The sequence below is a fragment of the Hyperolius riggenbachi genome, chromosome 12, assembly GCF_040937935.1.
Source record: "Hyperolius riggenbachi isolate aHypRig1 chromosome 12, aHypRig1.pri, whole genome shotgun sequence".
NCBI lineage: Eukaryota > Metazoa > Chordata > Amphibia > Anura > Hyperoliidae > Hyperolius > Hyperolius riggenbachi.
This window is the reverse complement of record NC_090657.1, coordinates 144,595,048-144,610,580: the sequence shown is the minus strand read 5'-3', so window position 1 is coordinate 144,610,580 and position 15,533 is coordinate 144,595,048. Positions and strand designations below refer to the sequence as shown.

General features: G+C 45.2%; 1 protein-coding gene across 7 annotated transcripts in view; it reads right to left on the bottom strand.

The window, feature by feature from the left end:
• The window catches only part of DLGAP4 (DLG associated protein 4), a 367,380-nt gene that overhangs the window by 104,526 nt on the left and 247,321 nt on the right, over positions 1-15,533 (bottom strand). For all 7 annotated transcript variants that reach the window (XM_068263408.1, XM_068263407.1, XM_068263412.1 and 4 more), the window contains 2 exons: positions 14,559-14,673; positions 3,102-3,672 (listed from right to left, as the gene is read on the bottom strand). In XM_068263408.1, coding sequence (XP_068119509.1) covers positions 3,102-3,672; positions 14,559-14,673 — 686 coding nt within the window. The remainder of the gene's footprint in view (positions 1-3,101; positions 3,673-14,558; positions 14,674-15,533) is intronic.

Genomic DNA, 15,533 nt, shown 5'->3' with positions numbered 1-15,533 from the left:
ATTGTAATTGCACAGATCAATTGAATATAGTAGTAATTAACTATTCAGCGCTGACCCAGTATTAAATACTTTGTTATTTAGATAAAGCCAAAATACACAGTAAGCTCCCACCCCTATTATAATATATATCAAACCAAGATTAAAAATAGACCAAGCAGAAAGTCACTCAGTATTCAAAAAGCATCACATTCATTGCATTATATTTGAGTCCATATTCTTTCATAAATGTCTTCTGGTTTCATACAACATGAAGCATGTAGCTCCATAAGCAGAATTTAAAAAGTTGCCTGACATGTATTTCACAGCTAGTGGTCGCTTCTTCAGAGGCATACATATCGATGCATACAATCAAGTCCAGAAGAAAAATAGTCTCAGATATCTGGAATGCTATCACTACATTCCTCTTGGGTGCCACGATAGTTTTCTTCTGGACTTGATTATATGCATCTATATGTATGCCTCTGAAGAAGCAGCCTCTAGCTGTGAAATACATGTCAGGCAGCTTTTGAATTCTGCTTATGAAGCTACATACTGTTCTTCATATTATATGAAACCAGAAAATGTTGACACAATATGGACTCAAATATGATGCAATAAATGTGATGCTATTTGAATACTGAGTGGCTTTCCGCTTGCTCCATTTAAACCCCAGTTATGAATCTTGTCTTGATACTCTTCGTTATTAGCCAACTCTGATATTCTTCATATGGCTGTAGCCTGTAGGTAGCCCAGTCGCTCATCACAGACAGCAGCCTGGCCTAACTATTCTAAACATTCTAGAAACAGACACAGAGAGGTCAACATTTGGCAAAAGACACAACTATTTCACAGCGTAAGCCACATACCAAGCAGCTGCAGAACCTCCTAGTGTTGAGGGTGCCACTCTGCGATCCTAGGTGAAACATTTGCAGACTTGCAAATTCTCTTAATAGAATAATGGTTAAAATTATGCATAAAAAGTTGTTAAAAAATATAATACTTTTTGCAAATTGTAAAATTATAAGTACCTATTCTATTAAAGCAGAACTGTGATGGGAGGTTGGGAGGGTAAAATTTAGATGCCTCAGTAGTGGAAGGATTCAGGATAGTCCAGAGGCTTCCCAGAACCTCTTTGAGACCATCATTCCTGCACAAGACCATCTTCATCTTTTGACCACTCTCCTGGCCATTAGGGCCGATAATAGCCAAAGTTGACTCATGTAACATGCCGCCGGTTCATGGAAATGAGGGGCAGGTAAAGAAGAAGTTGATAGGAAACAGACTGAAGAGGGAACACACCTACCGGACAAGTGAGTTCACTCCACAGGGAGAACTCTGCAGAGGCCCCAGGGAACCACGTGGAATAGAGACCTGGGAGGTGTCAGCCAGCTCTGGGACTTGGACATTAGCCCAGTTTTCCCCTACGGAAGCACCATGCATATACGACGTGTCCAGATCGGGCTTGCACGAGTAAGGTTCGTACATTCCCAGTAGAGGGAAGACGGAGGTGCACTACTACTTCATTCTACTGGGTATGCGCGGACCTTACTCGCACACACCCACCCAGTTCAGATACGCTTGTACATGGCAGGAGGGAGTCCACAAGAAATCTATCTGGCATATTCTGGTTAAATAGGTTTAGAGGTACTCAGTACTGGAACAATGGGATGGAGGGTGATCCCTACCACTACTGGAGGTAACTATCCATTGTTCTCTTCTGGTTTACAAAAGGCCATCTGAATGTCACAATGGAAAATATATTCATAAACAAGGGAAGGGGCCTTTAAAATCATTTGTCTTCAACATACAGTGCAATTTTCGCATGTTTACTTAGACATTTTGGAGACAGTAAATACCTTCTGACAGGCACTTAGCATCTGCTTAATGAGTCTTAATTAGCTAGAATGTACTTATGAAATGTGCAGTAATATTGTGTACCATCTTATAACAGAGATCTCCAGTTGAAGCTACCTTATTTTTCAGGCATACTCTATGGCTTCATTCATACTAGGGGAAAGCAGGTGGCTACCAACTGTGGAACAAGTCAGTTGGGCCCCACTAATGGCAGGCATCTAATAGACACCTGTGTTTATTTTTGGTAATGATTTGCCGACGCGGCTATTACATAGATTTGAATGGGTATGGCCAATAGTAGATGATCGGCTATGACTATAGGTAATTTGGGCACTCGATTTTAAGTTAGCCTTAGGCAATTTGTGGGGGGATGTTGAGATTAGGAACTAGATGGGGGGTTACAGTTAAACACTTGCAGGGGAAGTAAGGGTTAGGGTTAGGCACTTACAAGGGGGGTTAGAGTTAAGCATTAGGTGGGGGGTTAGGGTTAGGCATTAGGTGGGAGGGGGCTAGGCACTTACAGGGGCATTAGGCATTAGGATGGGGGATAGTGTTAGGCACCTATGGGGAGGGGGGTAGGATTACACATTAGGTGGGTGGGTGGGGGGGGGTTAGGCACTTAGAGTGTAGGGTTAAGGTTAGAATAGGTGCCACATAGTGCATAGTAAAATATCAGTAATTTAAATTATCAAAATTTCACTATTAACTGTACCACCTGGCATCCAACTGATGCAGCGACGTCACAGTTATGTACTCACAAAATAGACTGCAACACAAGGCCTCAGCAGTGCCATTACATTGACCCCAATCATTGCACTGAATGGGGCAGAGCACAGAAATACATGCAGCAATGCACTACTAGATCACACCTACTAGATCACGCTAGAGTACACCGCAACACAATAGTAGGAACTCCACAGATTGTTTTCTATGCATGACTGATGTTCTTGAGTATTGGCCACCATGTACAGCTCTCTTTTAACAATAAAAATGTACAATTTTATATATATATATATATATATATATATATATATATATATATATATATATATATATATCAGTAACGCATTCCACCCCACATGATATGTAGCCCTTGGCAATTGCCAATCCACAACACACCATCCACAGATTCCTCACACCAACCATTCTACCCAACATTTACGTTGTGCATGCTGGGGAGGTAATGTGCTACGCTGTGGCTCATCCATTTATGCACAGGTTATGAATAAGCAAACTCTTTCCAATCACGGGCGCTGAGCAGAACTCACCAATGTGTCTGGGGAGGGTCCGGCTGGTGATTGGGGGTGACATGGACTGCAGGGATGTGGTGTCATCATCCTGTGAGCAGCCAGCCTGTATGGCACGGAGGTAGCTGTGACTACGTGAGCGGAAGTAACTGGGAAGATGCAGGTCAAAAGTCTCAGTATGGGAAAGTTCAGTTTCTCCAAACACAACCGGAACCAGGGAGTAGCGCTCCCTCTTTTCTTCCCCCACCAGCGGGTATCGCACCATTGGCTCCTCAGGGACCTGAGGCAAGGGGTACCGTTCTGTTGGCTCTTCAGGTAACTGGCACAGAGGGTAACGGTCCCTCTGCTCCTGCGGCAGCTGGCACAGTGGGTATCGTTCTCTCTCATCCTCTACAACCTGGCAAAGCTGGAACCTCTCGCAAGGCTCCTCTGGGACCTGTGATAATGTGTATCTCTCCAGTGGTTCTTCCGGAACCTGGCATAAGGGGTACCGCTCCCGAGGCTCTTCTGCCACTTGGCACAGCTGGTACCTTTCCCTCTGGTCTTCTGAGTCTTCTGTTTGGTATGGTAGGATGCAGCGGGGTTCATTATCCTGATTGCACAGAGGTCAAATAAAAGAATATTTAATGATCAAAAGTCAGTGATTAAACAAAGCTGTGTACAAATATGTTAAACCTAAGCAGGGGGTTAAGTTGACTTTTACTTACCTTGGGGTTTTTTCCAGCCCCCTGTAGTCTTTGAGGTCACTCTGTGTCCTCCGGGTTCACCCCATTGTTCTGCTGTCACCCCATTAAAGTCTGCAACCCAGCTGGGTGACACACTATGGTGCATGCACTGTCCTGGCTGTGCGCCTCCTTGATCATGCTTGCGTGGCCAAAAACATTCTGCACATGGACAGTTCATAGAGATTTGTAATTGTGTGTAAGCAGATTGCTTCCAGTGATGGGAGCTTGATCGACTACGGATGCACCATAGTACACAACTTTAATTGCAGTGACATTGGAGGGGACCCAGAGGACACCAAGGGACTTCAAAGATTATAGGGGGCTGGAAGAATTATTAAAACTACAGCAATGACATATTTTAGAGGGCAATTTAGTGGTCTATCTATGGAAGTACTTGTTGGGCACTTTGCACAGCATGCAGTGTGTTTACAGGGAAATGGTTATGGTGGCAGTGAGGCATACTTTTATTGTGCTGTATGCCTCACTGTATGGTGGCACTGCAATGTTACCATACCATGCTACTTTTCAGCACCAAGGCATTGCAAATGTATCGCAATACAATGTGCCAGTGTGAAAGGAGCCTGAGACTTATTCACACACGCAATAATAAGCCAGTGTTGTGCAATAGTTTTTTATTTAACAAATCAAGACCAAAGTGAGTTTATTCAAAATAGGATCGCACTGTGGTACAGTATATATGAATACAGTAACATAGCTTTCAGCAGCTTTAGCTATGTTCGGATGGATACAGATTGTATTATTAGGGGCCTATTTATAAAATTCATAATGCAGAAAAGAAGATATTCTGTGTAGTTACCTTAATGCATTCCAAATTCAAAAAATGTGTGTACTCTTGCCAAATTTGCCTATATAGAATAATTCTTAATTGGATCTGAAATGAATCTGAATGGATTTAACAAATTTAAATTCAAGATAGCAGTTTATTGATGTCAATAGATGCTAGTTATGATGCTATTCATGAAATTCAAATTAGTATTTGTTCTCTAAGTGTAATTCAGCACTAGATAGCTGGTAAACTCCATACATTCTCACACCACCTACCTCCCTACAATTCACATCGTTCGAGGCCCACACCATCCGCCTCTACCACCCCCTCCCTGCCATTGTTGCGGTCTTATACCGCCCTCCAGGTTCCACCCCACAATTACTCGATGACCTTGCCTCCTGGCTCCCTCACATCCTCTCCTCTGACCTCCCCACCATCATCCTCTGGGATTTCAATATTCCCATCGATGAAGCCCAGAACTCCGTTGTGACCCGGCTACTCACCATTGCCAACTCACTTGGCTTAGTACAACACACCAACACCCCCACTCACACTGCAGGTCCCACTCTCGACATTATATTCACTAAATTTACCACCATTGCAGACCTTGACATCGCACCCTTTCCACCCTCAGACCATCACCTTCTCACCTTCAACCTCCTCACGGAAGGCACCTCCAAACTACCCGCCCACCCACCTGGTCTATGGCAGCGAGACCTACGCAAGCTCAGCCCTAGCGTCGTTGCTGACACCCCCTCCATGCCCTCTCCTCTACTCTCCCCACCCTAACCTTTCCTAATCTTGCTGCAGCTCAGTATCGCCAAACTCTCTCATCAGCCCTAGAGAAAGCTGCTCCACCAATATTCCGCCGCAACCGACCCCCTAACCGCCAGCCCTGGCGCACTACGCATACTCGCAACCTAAAGAGGAAAACGCGCCACTGAACGGAAATGGAGAAAAAGACTTAACCAGGATTTCCTACAGTACAAGACTAACCTGCTGCAGTTCCACACTGCCCTTGCTCATGCGAAGCAAGAATACTTTACCAAGCTCATCGGAGCACAAGCTTCCAACCCCCGGCGTCTTTTTGCCACTTTCAGCTCCCTGCTTAACCCCCCCCCACACACACTTTCCGTTTCCTCCCTCTCTGCCACAGATTTAGCCACCCACTTCACCAACAAAATAGTCTCCATCCGTCAGGAAATATTCAATCTTTACCTCCCATCCCCTCCCAGCCAGCTTCTCCTCCACTCTATCCTCCCCTCACCTCCTTCACTCCTACTACCACCGTGGAAGTCAACCACCTACTGCAGACTTCCCATACCACTACTTCCTCCCTTGACCCCATCCCTTCTGATTTACTCCAGCCTCACTTCACGGAATTGTCCCCAGTCCTCACTACCCTGTTTAACCTCTCCCTATCCACAGGCACCTTCCCTTCAGACTTCAAGCAGGCCACTGTACTACCCCTGCTCAAGAAACCCTCCCTCGACCCCTCACTATCCTCCAACTACCGCCCTATCTCCCTCCTCCCCTTTGCCTCAAAACTCCTTAAGCGTCTAGTTCACACATGCCTGACCCAGTACCTCAATGCCAACTCACTGCTAGACCCACTGCAATCTGGATTTCGGCCTGCCCACTCAACCGAAACTGCTCTCACCAAAGTGGTCAATGACCTTGCCTTAGCTAAAGCTGAAGGTAAATACTCCATTCTCCTCCTCCTTGACCTTTCAGCAGCTTTTGACACAGTAGATCATCCCCTACTCCTCCAGTCCCTCCAGTCCATGGGCATTCACGATCTCGCCCTGACCTGGACTTCATCCTACCTCTCCAACCGCTCTTTCACGACCGCCTTCAAGGAGTTCTTGTCCACCCCCTAACCACCTCTCGGTGGGAGTCCCCCAAGGCTCGGTCCTTGGCCCCCTACTGTTCACCCTATATACATCCTCCATTGTCAAGGTTATCTCCTCCATGGGTTTTAACTATCATCTGTATGCAGATGACACCCAGATCTACCTCCACACCCCTGACATATCCACCACTACCATGGACAAGGTCTCCTCCTGCCTATCAGCTATCTCCTCCTGGATGTCTGCTAGGTTCCTGACACTAAATCTAGACAAAACGAAATTTATGATCTTCCCACCCCGGCCATCCATGAACCTTCCAGATGTGCATGTCACTGTTAACCACACTACCATTCGCCCTACATCTCAAGCCCGCTGTCTGGGTGTCACCCTGGACTCCGCACTCTCCTTCACTCCCCACATCCAAAACCTCACAAAGTCCTGCAACTTTTACCTTCGTAACATCTGTAAGATTCGTCCTTTCCTGTCTTCTGCCCTTCTGTCTGGTCTCCCTATGACCCGAATAGCCCCACTGCAGTCCATCATGAATGCGGCAGCCAGATTTATCCATTGCTCCTATCGCTCCACCACGGCAGATCCCCTCCTTGAATCCCTCCATTGGCTTCCTATCCAGTCCAGAATCAGATTAAAGATACTGTGTCTGACCTACAAATCTGTCCACAAAACCTGTCCAACCTACATTTCTGATCTTACGCAGAGGTACACACCTAGCCGCTCACTCCGCTCTTCCAATGAACTTCACCTGACCGCCCCCCCCCCCCCCCCGCATCACCCGGTCCCATGCACGCCTCCAGGACTTCTCAAGAGCTGCTCCAACACTATGGAACTCCCTACCTCCACCCATTAGGGCAGCCCCTTCCTTTAACTTTTTCAAGAAGGCCCTGAAAACTCACCTTTTCACTCTGGCCAACTACCCCTCACAAGTGGTCTAAACCCACAGCTGAACTCTGGTCCCCTACCTTTCGTGTCCTTACCTCTCCCTCTAGATTGTAAGCCTTTGGGCAGGGTCCTCCTCCTTTTCTGTCCTACCTGATCATGCACCTCTATTACTGTGCACCCATGCTATGTATTTGAGTGAACCTAACTTGCCTAATCTCCATGCTCTCATCCAGTGACTGACTAAGCATTACCTTGTACTCATACTGTGCTGCATGATCTGGTCTTTATTGTATTCCTGTATTGTCATTTTGCTGTATGTCACCCCTAAATATTGTCTGTAACCTAAACTAATGTCCAGCGCTGCATAATATGTTGGCGCTTTATAAATACAATAAATAAATACATTGCCTTGAGCAACACATGTGATTGGGAAAGGCCCTCTTGTGGCCATGTGCAGTAATGCAGCTGTATATTCTTCAGTGTCTATGAAAAGTGCAATCAATTTGTAGGCACAACAAAGGCTTGTACAGTATATGCCTGTAATTTAACAGATTCAAGTTAAGTCCAGTGCTAATTAAAGTAGGATGAAGCTCAAAATTAATCTATGGCCGAAAGCATTTAACAATAGCATAAAACTAATAGGAAAAATATATTGATGGTTTTTAGGCTACTAACACTGAACCCCCAGCTTCACTCATAAGCTAATTTATAACATTACCATATGTATTGAAATTATCAGATTCTGTTCAGCTAAGCTGTGTAAAGCCTCTTGTACACTACATGCAATTCCGTTTTTTGTTTTTTTTTTTACAATTCGATTTTTTATTCCGATTTAAAAAAGTACTGCGTGCTGCTACAGTTTTTTTATTGGAATAAAAAATCAGATCGTATAAAAAAATTGGAATTGCATGTACTGTGCAAGGTTTTTATACAATTCGACTTTTAATTCCGATTAAAAAAAGTAATACATGCTGCTACATTTTTTAATCGGAAAAAATAGTATTGTATAAAAAAAAAAATGGGATTTGCATGTAGTGTGCAAGAGGCCTAAACAATGCAGTAAAAAAGTAAAGAACAATCTGCTGTATCCGGGTAAGGGGGGGGGGGGGGGGCGGAAGCAGAGAACTCTCTACCTTGTTTGCACAGCAATTGCTTAATTTTAAGACAATGGGCCTGATTCACAAAGCGGTGCTAACAGTTCGCACGCTGGTGAAAAGCCCTTTATCATGCCTAAACTCAGTTTAGGCATGATAAGTTTAGGTGTGATAAGTTTAGGCATGATAAGTTTAAGCACCACCTGGGTTAGCACCGCAGTGCACAGCTGATCAAAAGTTTTGCGCTAGCAAAGTCTAGTGCACTTCGCATAGAGTTTAATGGCGCTGCTTTGCGTGCGGGACTTTGCGTGCGATCTAAACTTATCTAAACTTAGCATGCCTAAACTTATCACGCCTAAACTGGCTTTTCACCAGCGTGGTGCAACGGTTATCATGCCTAAAGTCTCTAACTGGGTTAGCACCGCTTTGTGAATCGAGCCCAATCTGATAATTTGTTCTGCAACTGGCAATGTAATCAATTTGCTGCAGTGAATACACATTGAAACGCATTGAAATCAGTCTTTTTATGTTTCCTATTCATTTTTTTTTTTGCTGTATTTAATGTTTTAGAGCAAACAATTAATTTTTAATTTCACATCACTTTCATTTCTAAGTCTGTGCAATGATTTCTCCAAACCCTTCAATCTTCATTATGTTAATAAATATTACATTACTGTCATTTAGATTCATTTTCGCAATAACTAGGCCCCAGATTTGTTTACAGGACCATTATTGAGAAAAAAAGAAAAACTTAAAATGTGCATGTTTATGCATAAGTATAAAAATAAAATACACTTTAAAGTACTTTTTCCCTTCTCACTACAGTAGGCAGTCAAATTCTGACACATCCGACAGGTTTTGGACTAATCCATCTCCTCATGGGGTAGTTTCAGAGTAGTCACATCTATCAGATTTGTACTGCCTACTGTATGCAACAGCAACACAGGGGAAAAGTAATTTATAGTACATTGTACTCTGGGAGAACAGTACTTCTTATAAATATGTATTTTACATTTTTTCCTAATAGTGGTCCCTTAATGAATAGCGTTATAACAAGCCTCCACTGGCATCCATGAGGAGCTATTTCTACCTGAAACTCAAATTGATTCAAAGAGCATTCAGATTTATTCCAAATCCATTCAGAATTATCTCTAAATAGGCAATTTCAACAAGAGTATGCACCTCTGTAAATGAGAAGTAATCAAACTCATTGCGGTAATTAAATGGGATGCACTCTATGCTCTTTGCCCTAGTTACACATTTTTTAAATAGGCCTCTTAATTTGTAAATGCACATAATTTGCATAATGCAATTTTGCGAGTATTTGTAAGCATGCTTACAGGAAATTCTCAAATGTCTTCTTGCACAAAAGCCAGCAAACATCCTACCCAAGTGACAATTCGCAGCTGTTTTTACTATTTTTCATTGGGACATACCCGGTCTCAGAAACCAATGATGCTGTTGCTCAAAAGTATCTAATGATTACATTTGTCTACTGACATCCCTGAAGCATCAGAGAAGGCGTACGAGAGATAACGGCGCTGGAGACTTGGGCGCAGGATGGCTGATCCTGCTGCCGCACAAGTCCCGGCCGTATTAAATACTATTCCCCCTCCAGGCCGCCATGGATAGTGGGGAATGAAATAATTCGGCGTATGTTTTAAAAGTAACTTCAGCTCCATCTTCTGACGGCGCTGAAGTTACTCCCTGTGCCTGCTATAGCCGCAATTCCTATTACGGCCTATGGTGGCGCCGGCTGCGCCCAAATCTCCTGCGCTGCTCCCAAATCTCCATGTCATAGACCTTGCAGAGCTGCGGCAGCTGCAGAGGAGCATATACTTTACCTAATTCCGGTAGGACAGGTCCTCTTCCCCACTCCACTTAACTGCGACATGCAGCCTATTTCCTATCACATGACATGCAGTATCAGAAGAGTTGCAAGCTAATAAGCTGCATGTCACGGCCACTTGGAGTAGTGAAGAGGACCTGTCCTGCTGGAAATATGTAATATACTGTATATGCTGCATTGTGTATGCCTTTGCTCTGCACGATTGCATGTGGGGGGGGGGGGGGGGGGATTTGGTGTTTGGGAGGCCCGTGTGCGAGAGATGGAGGGGTGGGTGGAGAGAAGAGGGAGAATGGGGCCCGCCTTCCAAATTTTGCTGGGTTCCCAGGCTGTGCATGTTATGCCCCTGTACACACTTAATGCGTTTTCGAGTGCAGAAACAAGATCATTTGGCACATTTTGTCAGTTTTCTCTATCAATTACCGTACAGTGGTGTGAAAAACGATTTGCTCCTTCCTGATTTCTTATTCTTTTCCATGTTTGTCACACTTACATATTTCTGCTCATCAAAAACCGTTAACCGTGAACACTGACCTTAATTGAGGCAAGTGAGGCCTGCAGTTCTTTAGATGTTGTCCTGGGGTCTTATCGGCCTCTCGGATGAGTTTTCTCTGCGCTCTTGGGGTAATTTTGGTCGGCCGGCCACTCCTGGGAAGGTTCATCACTGTTCCATTTAAAACTGCATTTTGTGTTCAATTATGTTATCTTTGACTAACGGTTAACGGTTTTTGATGAGCAGAAATATGTAAGTGTGACAAACATGCAAAAGAATAAGAAATCAGGAAGGGGCAAATCGTTTTTCACACCACTGTACGGTAATTGATAGAGAAAACTGACAAAATGTGCCAAATGATCTTGTTTCTGCACTCGAAAACACACTGGTAAATAAGCTACTGTGAAAAAAAACGTGCATGTTTTTCAGCATACAAACACACATGGGGCTTCATTCACTAAACCGTGATAACTCATATCACAGACGTTTTTGCGCACATTTTCACATTTGCGTGCGATCGCGAATTTTCATGCGCGATCACTAGTTTTCGTGCAAAAACTCAAATTCACGATCACACGCAAATGCGAAAATGTGCGCAAAAACGTCTGTGATATGAGTTATCACGGTTTAGTGACTCAAGCCCTTGGTGTGCAGAAATGCAAGTGTGATGTGTGTACTGTGGCTGCATAGCAGCATATCTATAATATGGTAGAACTACATTATGCAACCATAATATACAAATCCGACCCCTACTACTTCTGACATTCAAGTAAATGGTCATCTTTAAGAAATGTGCTTGTCATCAGCATTACTAATGGATGTAAGAGTAAAGCTTTGTACACACATACAAGGACTGCCACCTGGAGGAATCCATCAGGCGACAGTTGGTGCTGACGCTGTGCAGACACATTGCTTTCCTGCAGGCTAGTGATGCATTCTGCTGCTTAGGAGGACGTATAAGGGTTTGTTAGAGAGGCACACAACTATACAGGCCGCAGTGGGTAGGGTGATTAAAAGAAAAATGCCCTTGGCTACCACTAGGCCAACCTGATTTTCCAGCTGGACCTTATGCTGACACGCCACTGTAAACTTTCTAGATTCTTGGCAGAGGCAGCCTCGATCAGGCGTCAAAAACTTTGTAGTGTGTGTACAAAGCTTAAAGTGTACCCAAGGCGGATTGGGGGGGGGGAGGGGGGTGGCTCACCCGGAGGGTCTCAGCATGGAGCAGGGGGCTCTATGTCCCCCTGCTCCACGTTGCGACCCTCCGGATCTACCAACTACAAACTTGTCAGTAGACTAACGGGGGAAAGGGCCTCCCTTTCAGGCAGTGGTGTCACAGGCGTAGGGATCGCTATAGCAACCATAGCGTTGCTATAGGGCCCGGATCCCTTCGCTTCAACTGGGGGGCCCGCCTGTCCTGCAGCCTATTTTTGTTTCCTGCTTTTTTTTTTTTCTTTAATCATGGGTCCAGGGCCCATTCAGGATTGCTGGAGTGAGCACCCTCGCCCGGCCCCCCCCCCCACCCATTGCAGCATTGCAAAGAGGCTGGCAGGTGAAATGGGACTATTTTCCACCTGCCGCCTCTCTGCATATCCCTCCGCCTGCCGACACTTACTTCATAGTTCCGGCCTGGCCCGGAACACAGAAGAGCAGCGCTGGCTATGGCTCCGCCCCTCCCGCGCGTAGCTCCGCCCCCTTCCCGTCTGTCTGCCCGGTCACAGCATCGGAAGCCAGACACTGTGAGTAACTGGCCCATGGTGTGGGTGTGTGTTTGTATATGTGTGTGTGTGTGTGTGTGTGTGTGTGTGTGTGTGTGTGTGTGTGTGTGTGTGTGTGTGTGTGTGTGTGTGCATGGTGTGTGTGTGTGTGTGTGTGTGTGTGTGTGTGTGTGTGTGTGTATGTATGCATGGTGTGTGTGTGTGTGTGTGTGTGTGTATATGTATGCATGGTGTGTGTGTATGTATGCATGGTGTGTGTGTGTGTGTGTGTATGTGTATGTATGTGTATGTATGGTCTGTGTGTGTGTGTGTGTGTGTGTGTGTGTGTGTATGCATGGTGTGTGTGTGTGTATGTGTATGTATGGTGTGTGTATGCATGGTGTGTGTGTGTATGTATGCATAGTGTGTGTGTGAGCAGGGGTGCCGCCAGGGGCCTCACATTTTTAGGGGCCTCAGAAGCTCCTTGACGTCATCGTGACGTCACACTGTTGCCCACAGGCCCCGCACTGACGCCGCGCCAGCCAGTTCACAGAGCAGGGCTACGGGAAGATGGCTGCTGCCGAAGCCCTGCTCTGTAGACTATTTATGTCTCCAGTACAGGGCTTTGGGCGCCATCTTCCCATAGCCCTGCTCTGCCTGACTGCCAGCGCGGGTCCCGGGAGACTGCAGGAGGAGGAAGAGCAAGATCTCCGGGGGAGCTGCTCGCCAGAAGCCGGCCGGAAGAGAAGACTTCTTTCAGGTGAGTACATTCTCTTTTTTTTTGCTGAAATGTGGCCCAAACTGCGTTAATTATCTGATGAAATGTGGCCCAAACTGCGTTAATTATCTGATGAAATGTGGCCCAAACTGCGTTAATTATCTGATGAAATGTGGCCCAAACTGCGTTAATTATCTGATGAAATGTGGCCCAAACTGCGTTTATTATCTGAAATGTGGCCCAAACTGCGTTTATTATCTGATGAAATGTGGCCCAAACTGCGTTTATTATCTGATGAAATGTGGCCCGAACTGTGTTTATTATCTGATGAAATGTCGCCTGAACTGCGTTTGTTTTCTGCTGAAATGTGGGCCAAATTGCGTTTATTTTCTGTTTGTGTTGGGGGAGGGAGAATTTACCTGGGGGGTGAGGGGGGCCCATGAAAAAAATTTGCTATGGGGCCCAGTGATTTCTAGCTACGCCCCTGAGTGGTGTAGCTAAGAAGCTGTGGGCCCCAGTGCAAGTTTAGCATTGGGGGCCCCCAAGCATGCTATAGATGACAATTGATACAACACACCAAAACCAATCAAGGACAACCACAGTGTCAGAGGTGCAAGAAGGGGATGGGAAACTTTGTGATAATGATCACTACTATAGAAGTGAATATTATCCAAACAGGACCAATAAAGAGCTAATACTGTGTTTGAGGGGTGGACCCACTCGGTGCCCCTCTAGCCCAAGGGCCCTGATGCGGTCGCTACCTCTGCACCCCCTATCGCTACGCCACTGCTTGCAGGAGAGGCACTCCTGCAGAAAGCCTCCTATTGGATTAGAAATGCCCCTTCCCTGCCTCTCCATGCCCCTGTATCGCCTCTCCCCAGCCTCTCCTCCACCTCCCTGCGATGAGAAGCACAACGTCAGATCTGCAGCATCGTGACCCTGGGGTCGTGGCCATTTTTTGTTCAAAAATGAAACTGAAGGATTTATGGATGCAAGAGGAGAGGTGAGAGGCACTAATGAACGCTAACTGATCTGGCAGCCCCCCTTCCCCCCAGATAAGGAATTATATTTATTTTTACAATCCTTTGCTGTCTGGGGTTCTCTTTAAAAGGAGTGGGATGTGTGTACTGTGTTTGCATAGATTGTCTATAACTGGCTAGAACTACATTATGCACCAACAATATACAGATCACAACCCTACTATTACTCATATTCAATTGACTAGTCATTTGGAAAAAAATATGCCTGAACAAAAAATAGATTTGAGAGTAAAATTTGTGATGTATCTACTGTGGCTGCATAGTGTGTTTACAACTGGACTCATATCTTTATGTAAGGAGAATGGAGCTGGATAATCCACCCTTCACTCACCTGGCAGATGCTGCTCTCCTCTGTTACACTCTCCGTTAGCTGATTGTAATCGTCTTCCCAGCTTGAGAATTTTGGGGGTGACAGGATATCCATGGAGTCCACACGGTCCAGACTCCTGTGTAGACACCATAGAAACGGCAGTAAGACAAAAAACCACAGTATGGCTATAACGCTTTCCAAATAATAGCAAACAACAGAATCTCCCATGTCTGTAGTAATCACACTCAGAGGAGCACTCCACTATTAACATAAATTCAGTATATCATTTCATAGCTTAATGATCAGAGTGCCTAAATGCTACTTTTTTAGGCATCAAGAATGTGACACCTAAAATACTGCTTTTAAAATGCGGTCATGTGACATTAAAGAGACACTGAAGCGAAAAATAAATATGAAATAATGCATTGGTTGTGTACTATGAATGATTAATAGAAGATTAGCTGCAAAGAAAATATTCTCATATTTTTATTTTCAGGTATATAGTGTTTTTTCTAACATTGCATCATTCTATAATATGTGCAGATTACACAACACTTAGCATTCAAAATGATTCTTTCAGAGCAGTCTGTGAACTAATGACCTCTCCTCTGGCAGAGGAAAAGTAAATAGTCCAGGAACAGTTGAGATAATAAAAGTCAGATAACAGCCCTCTCCACGACTAAAGGTAGCCATACACTGGTCGATTTGCCATTAGTTCGACCAGCTGACAGATCCCTATCTGATCGAATCTGATCAGAGAGGGATCGTATGGCTGCCTTTACTGCAAACAGATTGTGAATCAATTTCAGCCTGAAACCGATCACAATCTGTTGAGCTGCTCCTGCCGCCTGTGCCCCCCCCCCCCCCCCCCGTATACATTACCTGCTGCTGGCTCCCGGGCGTCTTCTCCGCGCTGCACCGCACCGCTCTGTTCTTGCTCCATCCCGGCGCTTCCTGTGTCACTCCGTGACCAGGAAGTTCAAATAGAGCGCCCTC